The 19040-nt window shown below is 48.8% G+C and overlaps 1 protein-coding gene across 1 annotated transcript; it reads right to left on the minus strand.

The window, feature by feature from the left end:
• Window positions 1–397: 397 nt before the first annotated feature.
• Window positions 398–3395, minus strand: LOC123403330 (probable WRKY transcription factor 12). Its single transcript, XM_045097269.1, has 4 exons — window positions 2950–3395; window positions 2798–2859; window positions 2505–2669; window positions 398–879 (listed from the first exon to the last, which is right to left on the minus strand). The coding sequence occupies exons 1-4, from the start codon at window positions 3238–3240 to the stop codon at window positions 714–716; spliced, it is 684 nt and encodes a 227-aa protein (XP_044953204.1). The 5' UTR covers window positions 3241–3395; the 3' UTR covers window positions 398–713.
• Between the last annotated feature and the right edge of the window lie 15645 nt (window positions 3396–19040).

The following is a 19040-nucleotide window of genomic DNA, read 5'->3' on the forward strand; positions in this document are numbered from 1 at the left end:
CTCATCGACCTGAAGTCTTCGACGATGATCATTGTCCATTCACGCTGCGTGGCCGCTGCTTTGGCCTGTGATGGAGCAACCTCTGAATCCTGATGAGCCAGTATGAGGATATACAACACGGGAATTAATTGCGGTTTTGGTCGGAAGCCCGTGTTCGTTTCGACGACACAGCTGGGCACGTTGCGCAATCATTAGCATACATGCTTGGTGTGCACACCGTCGTTTCTGTAACTCCTTCGCGTGTACATGTTCTATCAGGTCTGCCCGGCTGCGTAGTGTACGTACAACGGTCTATTTAATTAGCGCATGCATGCATTCATACGGCCGGACAGATCACCTGCGCATGTAGTGGGCACTGGTTTGAGTGGTTTCCTGCTACGATGCTGCTGCTGCTGAATTTGTTAACCACGCGTCGGTGTAGCTAGCCGATCACATGCACATAATACATGGAAAGTACTATCTTTATTTGCCTACGGGAAAGAAATGCATGCATGCATGCATGCACATGTAGTACTGGTGCGTGGATAGATCGCACGAATAAATATATCACCAGTACATCGATCGTGCATGACTTGTACGCCGGCCGTCACATCCTTAATCCTTCAAAATATATGGAGCCGATCTCGATAGACTGATCGATCAAAACGTGGATGCACTTTGCTTGCTCGATCGATCGAGCACTTGCATGGCTACGATGGACGGAGAGCAGGTGATCAGAAGCAGGTGGTGGTGTTGTCGCCAGAGGAGGAGGAGTTGTCGTCGCAAGGGGGGTGCGTGTGGCGGCCTTCGTACGTGGTGATCACCATGCGGCAGTCCGTCGACAGCCGCTCCACTCGTTTCTTCACGCGGCAGTTGCTGTGCGTGCACCTGAAGTAGCTCCTGCATCGCCATGGCCAAGAAAAAAATTACACCATGATGTGTTTCTTACAAGGCCCCTCTTAGGGTACAAGAGCACTCCAGAACCACTTCGAAAGGAGATCAGAATATATCTATTCTTCAGCAGAGAAGACAAATCATTAGCCAGTACACAGTTTGCTGAAAACCAAGCTGCCATACCTATATATGGCGCACTGACTGACCTAGCTAGCTGTCGTCTGAACCCTCAGACTCTCTCAAGAAACACAATCATCTTAAAATGTCCGTTCCATTTGTCCTGGCGCATATATATGGAGTGGGGGCATGCATGCATGTATATCCTATTTGCCCTAGACCATGAATATTGTTTTTTTTTTCTATTCTTCTTTTGCTACAGTGATCAAAGGATAACAACTATATGAGTCGGTACAAAACGTACGTGGAAACAGAATCCGTTATAATTTGGAAAAAATGATATTTATAGATACATATATAGATAACAATTAGTACTTCATGAACCAAATATGTTATTGATGAATGGAACATTAGTTTAAAACTACCTTTGAACATAGATACAATGAAATTTATAACTCATTTTGTCCCGTGTATATATAGCTAGGTAGGTACCTACATTCTAAATAGCACCGTTAGTGATCCGTGCAGCTTTATCGCATGCTACTTCTCAGCCATATATTTGTTCGTGTGCAAGATGATATATCCCTTCTACAAAAATCTCCTCTGTCATAATGCCACTGCCTTTCCACACCACCCCTTCTGTTCTTTTAGGATCTTTACTGTATGCAATAAGTACTCCTTAGTTCACCCATTCTACCAGTCTGATAAAATATAATTCGCACCAGCAGATAATACATGACTTGAAGGATTATTTTTTCAGATAATAGAAGAGAAATCTCTCAGGCCTTGTGTATTCATCCGAAGATGCACAAAACCGAGAAGATTTGAAACAACTGAACTATATATATATATGTATGGATTAGTTAAGATTCTGTATCCAGTGGAAGCATTTTTCTTATTACGTACCTCAAAACCACAAATTAAGAGAACTTGTTTTATTCTATGTTGAGCGCGTTTCATGCACATTACATTTGTTCTCAGACTCAGAGTACTTCAGGTTGTTAAGTATTCTTAAGATTTGCACCCATAAAATCAGCTTGCATGTACAACTGCGGTATAGTTGCAAGCTAATTAATCTCAAATCAGGTTCCCTCTGGATCTATTAGGCACAACTGAAGCAGCGGATTGATTTCTCTACAACCTGTTCCCTCCGTTCCTAAATATAAGTATTTTAAAAGATTTTACTATAAACTGCATACGGATGTATATAGACATATTTTACAGCATAGATTCATTCATTTTACTCCGTATGTAGTCCATAATGAAATCTGTAAAAAGACTTATATTTAAGAACAGGGGGAGTGGTTACTTCTCAATCTGCTAGCTAGCTCTCAAGGCAAAAGATTTAATTCTCTACCACATAAAACTGATCCTGTCAAACAATCTGTACGAGCTTCTACACGATTCTAACAGAGACGGGCAAAGGTCTTGAGGTACCAGTTCATATATAGAAGTAAAAGAAAATTAAGGAAAAAATGTAGGGTTCTTAACTGTCTGTGGAACATAAGTACTACCTGGGATGGAGGCTGTTCTTGACAACCTTCTGCCCGTATTTCCTCCACTTATAGCCATCGTCCAGCACATCCACGTCGCTTCTGGTCTGGAAGCAAAACCTCGGCTCCCTCATCTTCCTCCTCACCTTCATCTTCCCCTTCTCCCCCGCCGTCGAGGCCCTCCACCTGTACCCTCACACGCACACATGTAAACCACAGTGGCGTCAAACCCTAAATAATAATGTTCAATCTCTTGAACATAGCTAGCAACACTAGGCACAGACGCATCCTGCATGATGCTCTCGCTCACATACCATGTATTACAGGCAGTAGCACCCTCATAGCCAACTCTTGCCGTCACCGTCGATGTGCCCACCTGATATACATACAGAAGAGAAATCAAAGGCATCAATATGTATCCTCTCTGTAATACTTTATATGATCATGAAGATAGCAAAGAGTATACCTCCTCAGCCCCAATATTAGGAATGAAACCGACCGCGGGCTTCTTGGAGACGACGGCGCCGGAGTGGCCGTGGCCGAACGGAAGCGCTGGCAGCGGGTATAGCCCACAATGGTCAGAAGAGAGCATCACTGCTTCTTCGTGGTCCAATGGCATCTGGAGAGGCTTGGAATGGGAGGGTAGTTGAAGTGGAGAAAGAGGAACAGGGGTGGTGTAGTAGTGATCCGGCACACTGAGGTTGGGAAGACAGTAAGCCATCCCCAATTGACTCCCGTGATCCATGCATGTATGCATGTAGATCGTGGCGTATTGAATCCAAAGTGGTTCTTGGGGCACAGAATTCTTGAGATAGACTTGTCAATCTCTCTTCAGATAGACCTCTCACTCTTCCTCTCTTATTTTTTCGTGTCAAATTCTGATAGGGCTGATGTCTCTAGGTTTGAAGTGGTGCGCTATGGTGCTCTGGGCAATGGTCTAGGCTGCCCCCTTTTAAAGGGCCTTTTTGGCTCAAATTGTGTCGTGGGTACAGTACTTACTTCAGTAGCAGCTGTTTGCCTCCTTTTGATAGCTAGCTAGCTAGTGGCTGCTAATTCACCAGCTCTTAGCTAGATGTCGGGTATGACTTTCTACCTCGAAACACAGATGCCTTTTATTTTTTTAGGGAAAACAGTAGCATTCTAGCTACTGCATGCTTTTATATTTTGATTTGTCACATAGACATGGGTTATCCTTATTGTGTAAGAGAAGGAACGTTCTGTTAGCTTTTATATTTCGATTTGTCACATAGGCAGGGGTTATCCTTGTTGTGTAAGAGAAAGAATGTTCTGTTATGCCATCTTCAAGGCTGACCTGCAAATTTCTTCGGTATATTTTCGTTTTCGTGTCCGGACGTGGTTTGTGGACATGATGCAGGAGGAGTCATCCAACAGCAATTACAAAGTATCCGGATGAGAGGAAAAAAACTAGATGGGGACCATGCACATGGTGGGTTCTCTCTGTTGTGGAGTCCGATTGGATGGAGAGAGGAGAGGGGGACCATGCATGTGCGATTGGAAGGAAAGAGAAGAGAAGGACATGCATGTGATTGATCAAAATGCATGTGTGGACTCCTGCAAAGCTCCTCATGTTTGTCTTCACTTTGCCGGAATCCATACGTCCGAACTGCTAACCAGACGTATACATATCCCCGTTGGATTGTATAAGTGATCCGTACACTACGGTCCGGTCATATACCGGAGGTTTGAGGGTCCGCCTTGGAGATGCCCTTACAGACGGCATGAAATTAGCTGGGGTAGGCCACTTATGGTATGAATGAGGATGGTATCACTTCGCTTGGTCAAGAGGATGACGCCCCTCCCACCCCTCTCCCCGCGGCCATGGCGCTGGCCATGATTCTTCTCTCCCTTCTACTCCTTCATAGTCATCTCTTCCTAGATGGCTAATCTCTTGCCTTGGGACTTTGCCCCTGGGCTCAAGGTGGAAAATCAGGAGCGTTCAAAATTCAAATCTTCGGTTCACTTCATCCCATCGTCGGGTGCGAAGGAATTTTTGTTGGTGGTCTCTTTCTGCTCGATATATTTCCCTATGTACGTAGAGAGTTTTGGAATTGCTCTTCAATGTTGCATTGGTGGTTCTGCATTTGGTTTAAATGTTTTTCAATTGGGGCAACACAACTTTCGGTTTTCTGTGGCTTCCAGTCGTTTTGGGCATTTTATCTATGGTTTGAAGGATAGGATCTGGCCCGATTTTGTCTGTCATTTCCGATTGTTTAAGACCTTCCAGAGATTGCTGCTTTTCTCGAAACAGGCTTTCGTCCCTCTTTATATATAAAGCAAATAATCCAGCATTCAGACAACACAGCCCAACAGAGTGATAAAACATAAGAAACGTTGGGGCATCAGCACAATCCTGCCCAAGAAAAGAAAAAGAAGCAGAAAATGCTATCATAGGGGTAGGCTAAGCAACATGCGAGGGAGCGGAGAGCCGCCGGGCGGCCTCCATCAGCGCGTCCATGTAGCGCTGAAGCCGGTCGCGGTCTCGGGTCCTAACGAGCGGATGCTAGTGCTGCAAGAAGGCAAGGAATTTGAAGAACGAGTCAGATGCACGCCGCTGAAACACCCTCTCAATCACCATTTTGTTGTGAGTAGTCCAAAGAGTCCACATCATAGCTGCGAAGACCAGCCAGAACAGTCGGCGTTTACAGCCGACCTGGGTGGCCCGTACCTGCAGAAAATCTGCAAGGTCATGGGCCTTCCACTCCGGTCCCAGAGCCTCACGTACAAAGCACCAAAGGGCCTGTGCCGCGACGCAGGAGAACAAAATGTGAGATCCAATCTCCGGGACATGGCACAAGGGACAGATGCCATTACCCGGACCATGGCATTTCAGCACCTCGGTCCTTGAAGGCAAACGGTCTCGGAGGAGTTGCCAAACAAAAATCTTAATCTTCAGGGCAACGGTGCCTTCCAAAGTGGGGATAACCACGGAAGGACTCGCATCCTGCACAGAGCCAGATAGGCCGAACTAACGGAGAATTCTCCTGAGGGAGAAAGACTCCGGGAAACACTATCTCTAACCAACGAGGTCGGGAGGGGAACCACTGCCTGCAGTAATTCCCTGTCCTGGACCTCGGCTGGACCGAGGGGACCGCGGAACGCAACCTGCCATCCGTCCTCTAAAGCACATGCACAGACAAGGACAACAGGGTCATCGCAAATAGCAAAGAGCCTCAGAAAACGTAAGCGTAAACGCTCTCCATCCATCCAGGGGTCCAACCAAAACTGGGTCCCAGACCCATTGCCCACCGAGACCCGCAGACCCAACCTAATATCGTTCTTGATGCCCTGGATAGATTTCCAGAACTGCGACCCATTCACGAGCGAGCAGGCCAAGAGGGGTCTGCCCCGCAGGTACTTGGCCTCAATCAGTTGAAGCCACAAACCCCCGTCTCCCTGCAGGATCCGCCACACCCAACGAAGCATCAGGGCAACGTTCATGCGGCGGGACGCAGGGATGCCCAAGCCCCCTCGGTCTTTTGGCAAACAAATATCGGCCCATTTCACCATGTGATATTTGGGTCTACCATCCCCTGCCGGCCAGAAGAACCTAGCCAGCTCCTTGTCAAAGGCGCTGTCACACCTTCGGGCAAGATATACATCCCCATCATATACATGGGGAGGCTCGCAAGGTTAGAGCTAATGAGTACGAACTTGCTTCCCTTAGACGTGAACCTGCCGCATGAGGGCTCCGCACGAGACGCTACTCGTCCCACAAGCGGATCAAACCCGCTAACCAAGATCCTGGACTCAGCCAGGGGCATCCCCAAATAAGAGATGGGGAAGACAACTAGCTTGCTGTTAAGGTTGTCCGCGATCCTGTGCTACTCAGCCTCGGAGTAGCCCAGGACCACAACCACACTCTTATCGAAGTTAATCTTAAGTCCAGACATTTCCTCGAAGCAGAGCAAAAGGAACTTAAGATTAACAATGTCCGAGTCGGATCCTGTGACCATGATCATGGTGTCGTCCGCATATTGGAGGTGGGACACACCACCACCCGAGATGAGGTGGCCAACCACCCCCTGAATATGACCGGCTAGCTTTGCCTTATCCAGGATGCCAGCGAGGGCGTCGACAGCGAGATTAAAAAGCAGGGGGAAATAGGGTCTCCTTGCTTACCCCGTGGAAGCCTGGAAAAAGGGGCCTACTACACCATTGATATTGATCGCGGTGCTACCGGATCTAACCAGTTGCATGATCCAGGAACACCACCTCTCGTCAAATCCGCGACGCTGCATCACCATCCTCAAAAAGGACCAATCAAGATGGTCATACGCCTTCTAGAAGTCCAATTTGAGGAAGACCCCCTTGAGTCCCTTGGACGCCACCTCGTGGACAATCTCGTGGAGGGCAAGAATCCCATCATGAATCTGCCTGCCCTTCAAGAATGCGGACTGGAGGGGGTGAGCAATCCGTTCGGCCACAGGGGACAGACGAGGCGCAGACTTTTGAAAAAATTCGCGCCAACACGTTAATCACCGTGATGGGACAGAATTGCCGAATATCCGAGGCCCCAACTAGTTTGGGGATGAGAGAAATGACGCCAAAGTTAATCCTGCCCATGTCCAGGGTGCCTATATAGAATTCATGGAACATGGGCATGATGACCGGGCGCACGATCTCCCAGAATCTCTGGAAGTAAACAACCGGGAGGCCTTCCGACCCCGGGGCCGAGCAGGCCTTCATAGAGGCAATCGCCTGACCTACCTCTTCCGGGGAGAATGGGAGAGTGAATTCCGCATTCTCCACGTCGGACACCTGATCAGCTAGCGGCCAGAAGTCCTCACAAAGGGAGGATCCTCCACGCAGCTCAGCCGAGAATAGTCCTTATAGAAGGAGTAGATATGGGATGAGATGTCCTCTGGGCTTTCCAGAAGGGCATCCCCATCCTAGAGGAAAGGGATGACACATTTCCGCCTACGGCCATTAGCAATGGCCTGAAAGTAGGTAGTGTTTGCATCACCCTTCAGGAGCCAGTTCTGGCCTGCTCGACGCTGCCAGAACAATTCCTCGCTCTTGAAGAAGTCCATGAGTGCGGCATCGAGGGAGTATCTCCGGGTCCAGACATCCGGGGATAGACCCGGCCCGTCTGCCAAGTCATCTAGGGCCTTAATCTGACCCAGTAAAGCCCCTTTATAGGCCCGGAGGTTAGCGCCAAAATACGCACCCCAACCCTTCATGGCCTGTCGAGCCAGCTTAGCATAATGATGCCAAATATCCACTGCACAGAACTCACGCGGTGGGGAAGCGGCCGCGAGGCGCCAGCGGTCGCGGACCAGCTCGCAGAAACCAGGCTGCTCCAGCCAAAACGTCTCAAAGCGGAAGCGACGGGATCTAGGGAGGGACCCATCCCCCGACGAGATGATCAGAGGCGTATGGTCGGAGCCAATCTGCGTGACCGCCTTAAGGCCACAGATAGGGAACATCACTTCCCATTGGGGCGACACAAAGACCCGATCCAAAACACTCCGGATGGGGTCCGCCTGTTTATTCGACCACGTGAACCTAGCCCCTACGCGGACTATCTCACGTAGCGCCATGTTCGCGATGCAGTCGTTGAAGAGACGCATTCGGGGCCGATCCACATTTGGAGAGCTTTTATCAGAAGCTCACCTAATGAGGTTAAAGTCGCCGGCCACCACCACCGGAGTGGTGCATCTCTCCACCTTGTTTTCCAACTCGGCAAGGAACTCGGCCGAGCGGCCATGGTCCGCCGGACCATAGACGATACTCACCTCCCAACTGAGGTGAACACGTCGATCAGTGATGGCCATGCTCACGAAGAACTCCCCCTGGTCCATGTCTTCAACCGAGAATGCATCCGCCCTAACACCGAGCAGGATACCCCCAGAGTGGCCCGCCGCAGGGAGCCACTGCCAGGAAAACTGGTGACGGGAGAGCCTCTGGAGCTCGTGCATGGTAAAATCCTGGCGAATCGTTTCTTGCAGACCCACTATGTCAATCTCTTCCTGAGGCAAATACTCGATGAGCTGCCGCCGCCGGCTAGTGAGGCCGAAGCCCCTGATGTTCCAACATAGGAGCTTCATTTAATAACCTCGTCTAGATTCCTATGCCCTGCAAGCAGGGCCGAGCTAGCCCACCCATCAACCACGGGGTGGGGGGAGCCTTAGGCTGCCGACCCCGGCATCCCCGAGAAGAGGGGGCACCGGAGTTCACCGGGCCGGGGGAGGCTGATCTGGGGCCCGACCCACGCACCACGCGGCGGGTCTCGGTGGGGTTGAGACGGGTGGGAGGGCGCCCCGTGGGCTCCCGGACAGAAGGGAGCCCAACCATGGACGTCACGATCCCACCCGCTACCGGGGGTGCACCACCGTCCCTGGTCTCTCTATGACCAGGCACGGAGTGCACCGGGGGGGGGGGATCTGCCCTCACAACGAGTACACGGGCTCCCGCCAGCGCCCCCTCAAGCCTCTCTTTCGCACACAAGGCGGAGATCTGTTCAAGAGGGGGACCTTTCTCCCCTCGGAACACAATACCACTATCCGCGGCCACTTCAGCCAAATGGGGCACCATATCGCTAGTAAGCACAGAGAACCGAGAGCCAGAATGAGAGGGAGGGAGAGGGGAGAACGTACCCGGAAACAGATCACGGGCCACAGCACGGCGGACCGCCAGCTCAGGGATCATCGGGATGCGACCATCCTAAAGGATCCGGGACTGGCTGGTCCGCGCACTCTTTCGCGCTGCCACCACGGGGGAAGCGCCCTCACGTGGCCTAGAGCGGGGCGCAGGAGGGGTCTCAGACACCCAGCCGGGGTCGACGGCCTTAGGAGGGCCTGGGTCCGGGGACCCCAAGGTTGGGGAAGGAGGGGACCCCGGAGAACGCGAGTAGCAGACCACCCCGGGCGAGCGCGGGGACGAGGCAGGACACACCTCCATACCCACACTCACCTCCTCCTCGGCGGTGACCACCGGGCCAGCAGAGACAGGGAGAGGAAGCCCAGTGCCTACCGCCACCACCGGCACCAGCGCCACCACTGGGGTACCCCCTGAGGGCCCCAACTGTCCAGCGGCCGAAGTGTTGGGGTTGCGCCGACCATCACACGATTCGGGCGGCGCCCCTCCAGCATCATCATCTCCCTCAGAAGACGAACCCTCCTCCGAAGAGCCCCCCTCATCGTCAAGCCCCCCGTCGCCAGGCTCTGGACCATCCAGGCCGGATCCAGCGGGTCCACTGGAGCCGGGGACTCGAGCTTGAAAGTGAGGTGCCTGCCCTTGGATCCAAAGTAGAAGACCAAGGACAGGCCATCAATCTCAGCACGAGCCGGGCAAAGGATCTGAATGCGGGTGGGAACATCATCCTCAAATGATGTCAGGTCGGCGGTGATCAGCTCGCCCACCGGCTCAGAGATTGCTTTCAGGATGTAAGTAAGCTTGCCACCCCGTGGAGCCGCACTGCCTCCCCTCGGGAGGCCATAGACGAAGACCCACACCTTCTCCAGGGGCGGGACGGGGTCAGGCTCCGCCGCCGCCGCCTGGACGGAAATCATGAACTTGTTGATGGGATAGCGAATGAAGTCATGTGAGCAGACCCGGAGGAGCTCAACCGAGGGGAAAGGGTCCGAGAAGACGAGGGGGCCGTCTCAGTCACCTCCTAGGCGAACTCGGAGTCTCGAAAGTCTCCAATGTAGGCCGCAAGCTCAGCCCCGATAAGGCCGGCCAAGATCAACAGCCCATCCGGGGTGGCCTGCTCGGGAGCCAGGGTGTCCCTTATAGATTGTTTGCCAAGTGAGAACTGAAAGCAACAAAGTAACAAAGCAAAGTAAAAGCGGAGGTGTAAACGATGGATGTGAATAGACCCGGGGGCCGTAGTGTTTACTAGTGGCTTCTCTCATGAAAGCAAGTAGACGGTGGGTGAACAAATTACTGTCGAGCAACTGATAGAACCGCGCAAAGTCGTGACGATATCAATGCAATGATTATATCTATAGGCATCACGTCCAAAACAAGTAGACCGATACTTTCTGCATCTACTACTATTACTCCACACGTCGACTGCTATCCAGCATGCATCTAGTGTATTAAGTCCATAAGAACAGAGTAACGCCATAAGCAAGATGACATGATGTAGAGGGATAATCTCAAACCAATGTTAAAAAACCCATCTTTTTACCCTTGATGGCAACTACTTGATGTGTGCCTTGCTGCCCCTACTGTCACTGGGAAAGGTCACCACATGGTAGAACCCAAAACCAAGCACTTCTCCCATTGCAAGAATCATAGATCTAGTTGGCCAAACAAAACCCAAGACTCAGAGAGACTTACAAGGATATCAAATCATGCATATAAGAAATCAGCAAAGACGCAAATATATATCATAGATAATCTGATCACAAATCCACAATTCATCGGATCTCGACAAACACACCGCCAAAGAAGATTACATCGGATAGATCTCCATGAAGATCATGGAGAACTTTGTATTGAAGATCCAAGAGACAGAATAAGCCATCTAGCTACTAACTACGGACCCGTAGGTCTGAAGTGAACTACTCACGAGTCATTGGAGGGGCGATGATGATGATGAACAAGCCCTCCAACTCCAAAATCCCCACCGGCAGGGCGCTGGGAAGGGTCTCCAGATAAGATCTCACGGAAACGAAAGCTTGGGGCGGCAGAAAAGTATTTTCGAGGCTCCCCTGATATTTTGTGGAATATTTGGGAATTTATAGGCCAAAGATCTAGGTCAGGGGGCGGCCACAAGCCTGCCCACCGCCGCCTCCCCCATGGTGGCGGAGTGGAGGCTTGTGGGATCCCTAGAGCCCACCTGGCCTCGCCCAAAGGCCCCCTCATCTTCTTCCGTTCGGAAAAAATTATTTCGGGGTTTTTCTTCCGTTTGGACTCTGTTCCAAAATCAGATATGAAAAGAGTCAAAAACACGGAAAAAACAGGAACTCGCACTTGGCACTGAATTAATAAGTTATTCCCAAAAAAGATATAAAAGGTACATAAAACAACCAAAGAAGACAAGATAACAGCGTGAAACCATCAACAATTAAAGATACGTTTGAGACGTATCAGCATCCAGCTTAGGAGCCCTTGGAGGGGTCATGCAACCAGCACCCCCGGGAGATTGCTCCTTTCGATGATTATAGGTGGCATTCAGATCACGTCCTTCCAGAGATTGCTGCTAGAACTCCATTGGCCATTAGATTTACAGTCGATTTCTTGCATAAAAGTTTTGCCAATGATTTTTCTAGTTCCTCGGAATTGGACAAATTTGAGTTTTCTAAAAGCAAGGAATTATTGAGGCATGAGGAGATCGCCACCATGGAGGTTTATTTGTTTGGCAGTTTTTCCGCTAAGGCGATGGATAAGCCTAAGATTGCGGGATCAGGCGCATTTTTTAATGTTCAAGTTTTTAGCGCAATTTTTAGGGCATATTTCTCCCTAGGTGGTTTTGGTGATTGATGACAATGCCTGTGGGGACTAATCGAGTGCATTGAGCATTTCAGATAATTCATGTCTAGGCACAAGACGATTTGGTGCCCCTCACAGTCTATCAAAGACGGTTGCTTTCTATGTTTTTTTGGTGGATTTGAGTCATAGGAAAGCCGTACTATTAAGAGGGGGTCCGCTTCGAAAATATTTGGGTGGAATCAGCACATACACATCTGTTCCTTTGCACCACCTTTCATTTGCTTCAATGGAGGTCCAGCTAGCTTACCACTATTTGTGCCAAGTGCCAGCGGTAGTACCACAGGTGCCAGCGGTAATACCGCTCTGTAGGCGGTAGTAGTTAATTACTATAGCTCTCTGACGGTAGCATCGTCCGATACTACTAGGTCGGAATCTTGCACATCCGCAACCTCAGCGGTGGTAGGCACAGAAGTAATTTTTTACTTCCGTAGTTCATAGATCTACCGTGCGGTAGTGTCGCTCCTAGCAGCGGTAGTACTGCTCTGTTCGGGCTGAGAGTGGGGGTAACGGTTAGATTCTTTCCCCCACTATATAAAGGGGCCTTCTTCCCCAAGAAGACTACCTCTTACTTCCCCAAGCTCCATTGTTGCTCCAAAGCTCATTTTCGCCTCATCTCTCTCCCTAGACAATCAAACTTGTTGATTTTCTAGGGATTGGTTGGGAAGGCCCTGATCTACATTTCCACCAAGAGATATTTGATTCCCCCCACTAATCCCTTGCGGATCTTGTTACTCTTGGGTGTTTGAGCACCCTAGACGGTTGAGGTCACCTCGGAGCCACATTCCATTATGGTGAAGGTTCGTGGTCTTGTTGGGAGCCTCCAAGCTTTGTGTGGAGATTTCCCCAACCTTGTTTGTAAAGGTCTGATTGCCGCCTTCAAGGGTACCACTAGTGGAATTACGTCATCTCGCATTGTGTGAGGGCGTGAGGAGAATACGGTGGCCTTAGTGGCTTCTTGGGGAGCATTGTGCCTCCACACCGCTCCAACGGAGACGTACTTCCTGTCAAAGGGAAGAACTTCGATAACACATCCTCATCTCCACCGGTTCCACTTGTGGTTATATCTTACCTTTACTTTGTCCTTATTATTGTTGTTGTTGTATTCCTCGCTTGCATTAGTTGTTGTTGTTGTTAGCATCATATAGGTTGCTCACCTAGTTGTTTATCTAGAGAGCCTTTTGTTGCTAACCCTAATCTGTTAAGAAGAGCTAAAAATTGGTAGTTGCCTATTCACCCCCCTAGTCAACCATATCGATCCTTTCAATTGGTATCAGAGCCACGCCTCTTTGTTATCGGTTTCACCACCCGAAGAGTATGGTTGACGACAGTGGGATTGTGCATGAAGTTCCCGAGGCCGTGGAGTTGAGTTTGGTCGTACGTGACGACTTGAATTAGGCTATGTCCTCACTCAAGACGTCCATGACAATCGAAGTCAAGTCCATGCTTAAAGCATTACATGAGGGGTTGAAGAATTCTCCCGAACCGTTGCTTGTGGCTAAACCCACGACATCGGAGTCAGAGCCCAATTCCGAAAAGGAAGCGACTAGAGGTACTCGAACTTCTTCCCTTCTTGACAAGAATGGGACGGGAACCTTTGCCTCCGTTCCTCATCCCCCGGTCTATGGACGACCGGCCCCTACACCCCATATTAATAACCTTGGTCCTCCTCATAAACTTGTTAAAGGTGATTTCTCTAATTGGGTCGTTTGCATCAAGTCTCATTTGAATCATAGCTCAACAAATCTTTGGAGAATCATCGAACAAGGCTTCTACCCACATGATCCAAACAACTTCACTCCAACAGAAGAGGCGGACAATCAATACAATCATTCCACGCTGTTCATCCTTCAATCCGTGGTTCCTCTCGAATATCTATCTCACTTGCGCCCCTTCACTCGTGCAAAGGATTGTTGGGAGCACAACATGGTGTTGTACAAGGGGAGCTCAAGCATCCAACGGTCCAACTTTGAAGTGGTACTTGATGACGCCGATGAGTTTGTGATGCTAGAAGACGAGGATCCGCGTGATCTCTACTGAAGGGTGACTACTCTTTCCGTTTCCCTCCAAGATCATGGGAGCAAGGATACGGATGACACTTGGATAAAGCGCAAGTTTCTCAAGTCCATCCTGCCATTCAACAAAGCCATGTCCTCCATAATCCGTCCAAGGCCGGATTTCCACAACTTGACCTAAAGTGAAGTGTTGGATGAGTTCATTGCCATGAATATCATGAACAAGACCGCCGACAATGCTCTTGCTTGTGTCCAGTCAAAGAAAGCCTCACCCAACCTTGCCTTGAGAGCCAACATCATTTCAGATGAAGAAGAGGAAGAGGAAGAAGAGGGCTGCCCCGAAGACACAAAGTATGCTTACCACGAGCACATGGATCTTGCACCAAGGAAATTTTGGGGCAACAAGAGAAACTCAAGGACCAACTTCTCTAAGCACAACTCAAGTGGGTCCAAGAACAAGCAACGAGTGAGTACATGCTACAATTGCGGCAATGTGAGTCACTTTTTGGTGGATTGTCCTTATGAGAAGAGGGAACACAACAGGGGCAAGCTTATTCGCAAAGACAAAGCCAAGTGTTTCCCAAGAAAGAACAACTTCACCAAGAATACTCCTCCAAAGGGTTTGGTGTCCCATGCAGAGTACACCTCCGATGATGATGAGGATGATACAAGCCATGAGGGGAAGGCAATGGCTACCGTGGCCATTTCCATCTCCTCCCCCAAGGTGTCTCTCTTCGGCGCCACCAACGAGAACCGCATCGCCGAGTGCCTTATGGCCAAAGGTATCAACAAGGTAATTCCCAACATCAAGACCACTATCACTACTCCTCCTTCATTGTTAGATTGTGTTGATGATAGTGAAGTAGTGGAGCTTGATGAGAACAAGTTTGACAAATTCTTGTGTAAGATCAAAGGTGAATCCAAGAAGAACTTTGTTGCTCTTTTGGAAAAACTTGGTAAGGCCAATGATCTCATTGAGTCTCATGAGGATACTATCTCCAACATGGAGGAACATAGTCATGAATACACCGATAAGATTGCGGAACTATCCATTGCTCTAAAGGAAGAGCATGGTCGTCGTTTGGCTCTTGAGGAGTCACACAACATTGATCATGCAAAATTGCAAAAGGATCTTGATCATGCTATTGTTCTCACCCGTGTTCTTAATTTTGAGAAAGTTGCACTTGGTATTGGCCATGATAGACTCGAGGAAGATTTTGACACACTTGACAAGTCCCACAAGGTCTTCAAAGGTGTTCATTGCTTTCTTAAGGAGTCTCATGATCAACTCCAAGTAAAACTAACCAAGGAGATTTCTACTTGTCCTCCTTTCGTTCAAATTGATAATGCTTGTGCTACTAACCCTTGTTGTGAGCATGTGCATCTTTTGGAGGAGAATGCCTAGTTGAAACAACAACTTGATAAGGGCCTTGTGTCATGTATCCATGGCGAGAAGAACCTAAATGACCTTTTGAGTAACCAAAAGGAAGTTGTAGGAAAGGAGGGACTTGGATTTGCACCCAAGTCTAAGAAGAAGAAAAAAGAACAAGACGAAGCAATCTCCTCCTCTCAAGGACATTTTTGTCAAAGAGGGTGAGAGTAATCATAAGAAGATGAGTAACAAGGAAGGGGGTGGCAATGCCAAGAGCAAAACCACCTCTACCAACAAAGCCGACGACTTTAACCCCTCTTATGTTTTATGACATGCTAGTGATGGGCATGTTTATGCTAAATTTGTTGGTTCTTGTTATGAGTACATTGAATGGGATATTTCGGTTCCTAAGACCCTTGTTTCTAACATCAAAGGACCCATTCAAGAATGGGTACCTAAATCCAAGCATTGATATCTTGTAGGAGTTTGCTTCCGGTGGGGTGTCATGGTTACTCGGTAGTGGAGCCACAAATCATATGACCGAGAGAAAGGACATGGTGGTGGATTGATAACCCACAAGTATAGGGGATCAATTGTAACCTTTCTCGATAAGTAAGAGTGTCGAACCCAACGAGGAGCTAAAGGTAGGACAAATATTCCCTCAAGTTCTATCGACCACCGATACAACTCTACGCACACTTTACGTTCGCTTTACCTAGAACAAGTATGAAACTAGAAGTACTTTGTAGGAGTGATAGGATAGGTTTGGAAGAAAAGAAAGAACACGTAAATAAAACTAGGGGCTGGCTATATAAAGAAACAATCACGTTAGTTTAACGAGTGTAGAAAAGTGGTGGTAGGAGTTGAGGAATTGTCCCTAAGCAATTGACTATGTTACTAGACCGATAGTAAGTTTTATGTGGGAGAGGCCACTGCTAGCATGTCATCTGTTAGGGCATATTTATAGCTAAGTAATTTTGGTGATTGATGACAGTACCTTAAAGGACTAATCATGTGCATTAAGCTTTCAGATAATACATAACAACGGCATAAGACGATTCGACACCCTCCGTGGAACAGAAGCACAGTGTCCTCTACGATTCTCTTTGGTGGTTTTTGAGTCGTAGGAACGCCGTACTATTAAGAGGGGATCCGTAGTGGAAAGGTTTGGGTGGAATCAATTTTTCACGCACACAATTTATCTCCATCCTCTTTCCCTGCAAGTTTGGAGCTGTTCCCATCTCTGGTTTATCTCATCTTGCAAAAAGGTCTCCTAGCGGTAGTACCGCTGTCCCTAGCGGTAGTACCGCCCCTGGTCAGCGGTAGTACCGCTCCAGGACTTTAGTACCGCCTTGCTTGCGGCTGTACTTCGTCGGACTTTTTGCGAAGACTTTCTTGGCGGTGGTTGGCCCGGTAGTGTCTTTGCACTACCATGGGCTCAGCGGTAGTACCGCTGGGCTCATGCAGTGAGTGGGAAAACGGTTGGATTTTTCCACCCACTATATAAATGGTTCTCCTTGCTCAAGAACCCTACCTTTGACCCTCCCAAGATCCATTGTTGCTCCCTAAGTTCAAAAGTGCCCGATCTCTCTCCCTAGCCAATCAAACTTGTTGATTTCCTAGGGATTGGTTGAGAAGGCCTAGATCTACACTTCCACCAAGAGAAAATTGATTACCCCCACTAATCCCTTGCAGATCCTGTTACTCTTGGGTGCTTGAGCACCCTAGATGGTTGAGGTCACCTCGGAGCTACATTTAATTGTGGTGAAGCTCCGTGGTCTTGTTGGGAGCCTCCAAGCTTTGTGTGGAGTTTGCCCCAACCTTGTTTGTAAAGGTTCGGTCGCCGCCTTCAAGGGCACCTATAGTGGAATCACGGTACCTTGCATTGTGTGAGGGCGTGAGAAGAATACGGTGCCCTAGTGGCTTATTGGGGAGCATTGTGCCTCTACACCGCTCCGACGAAGACGTACTTCCTATCAAAGGGAAGGAACTTCGGTAACACGTCCTCGTCTTCATTGGTTCCACTTGCGGTTATCTCTAACCTTTACATTGTGTATGCTTTTGTTGTTGACTATCTCTTACTTGCCTTAGTGCTTATAGTTGGTAGCATCATATAGGTTCACCTCCTTGTTTTCATTTTAGAGAACCTATATGTTGCTAAGATAAATTAAAAAGTGGTCGTTGCCTATACACCCCCTCTAGTCAACCATATCGATCCTTTCAATTGGTATCAGAGCCATGTCTCTTTATTAAGGGTTTCACCACCCGAAGAGTATGGAAGATGATGAGGGATTTCCCCGTGGGCAACCCAAGGCCATGGCCTTGACTTCGGTCACAAGGGACGACTTGAATACGGCTATGGCCGCCCTCAAGACGTCCTTGACGAACGAAGTCAAGACCATGCTTAAAGAGTTAATTGAGGGAATTAAAGGTTCACCCGAACCGGCGTTCGTGGTTAAACCCGCCAACACAGATTCAGAGGCCAATTCCTCTAAGGAAACGGCTAAAGGTATGCAACCTTCTTCCCCTCTCGAAAATGATGGGACTGGAACTTATGCCTCAGTTCAACCTCCCATCGTCTATGGAGGACCTGTTCGCACACCGCGTCTTAACCCTGTTGGTCCTCCTCCTAAGCTTGTAAAGGGTGATTTTGCTAACTAGGTGTTCTCTACTAAGTCTCATTTGAATCACATCTCAACAAATCTATGGAGAATCATCGAGCAAGGCTAATATCCTCATGACCCAAGAAACCTCACTCCAAGAGAAGACAATCAATATAATCACTCCGCATTGTTTATTCTACAGTCCGCAGTACCTCCTGAAGATCTTCCTCACTTGCGCCCCTTCACTCTGGCTAAGGACTGTTGTGAGCACATAATGGTGCTGTATAAGGGAAGCTCAAGCATTCAATGGTCCAACTATGAAGTGGTACTTGATAAGGCCGATGAGTTTGTGATGAAGGAAGATGAGGACCCTCGTGATCTCTATCGAAGGGTGACCGCTATTGCTGTTGCTCTCAGGGATCATGGGAGCAAGGATGTGGATGACACATGGATCAAGCGCAAGTTTCTCAAGGCCATCATGCCTTTCAACAAAGCCATGTCATCAGCCATTCGCCAATGACCAGATTTCCACTCCTTGTCTTCCAGTGAGGTGTTGGATGGATTCATTGCAATGTCAATCATGAACGAGACAGCTGACAATGCACTTTCTCGAGTTTGGTCAAAGACAACTTCACCCAACTTTGCTTTAAAGGCAAAGGCTGCTTATGAAGAAGAAGAAGAGGATGAGGAAGAGGAGAGCTGCCCTGAAGACACTAAGTATGCTTATCACGAGCACATGGCTCTTGCGTCAAGGCAATTCTGGGGCAACAAGAGGAACTCAAGACCCAACTTCACCAAGAACAACTCAAGTGGGTTCAAATCCAAGCAACGAGTGAGGACATGCTATAACTACGGTAATGTGAGTCACTTCGTGGCAGAATGTCCCTATGAGAAGAGGGAAGACAACGGGGGCAAGCTCATTCGCAAAGACAAAACCAAGTCATTCCCAAACAAGAACAACTTTCTCAAGAAACCCCACCCAAAGGGTATGGTGGCACTTGAAGAGTACCCCTATGATGATGATGACAATGACAATATGGTGGCAACTACGACTGTCGCCATTGCCACCCCTTCTCCCTAGAATGTGTCTCTCTTCAACGCCCCCAAC

This window comes from Hordeum vulgare, chromosome 6H (assembly GCF_904849725.1).
Source record: "Hordeum vulgare subsp. vulgare chromosome 6H, MorexV3_pseudomolecules_assembly, whole genome shotgun sequence".
In the NCBI taxonomy this organism is placed as follows: Eukaryota; Viridiplantae; Streptophyta; class Magnoliopsida; order Poales; family Poaceae; genus Hordeum; species Hordeum vulgare.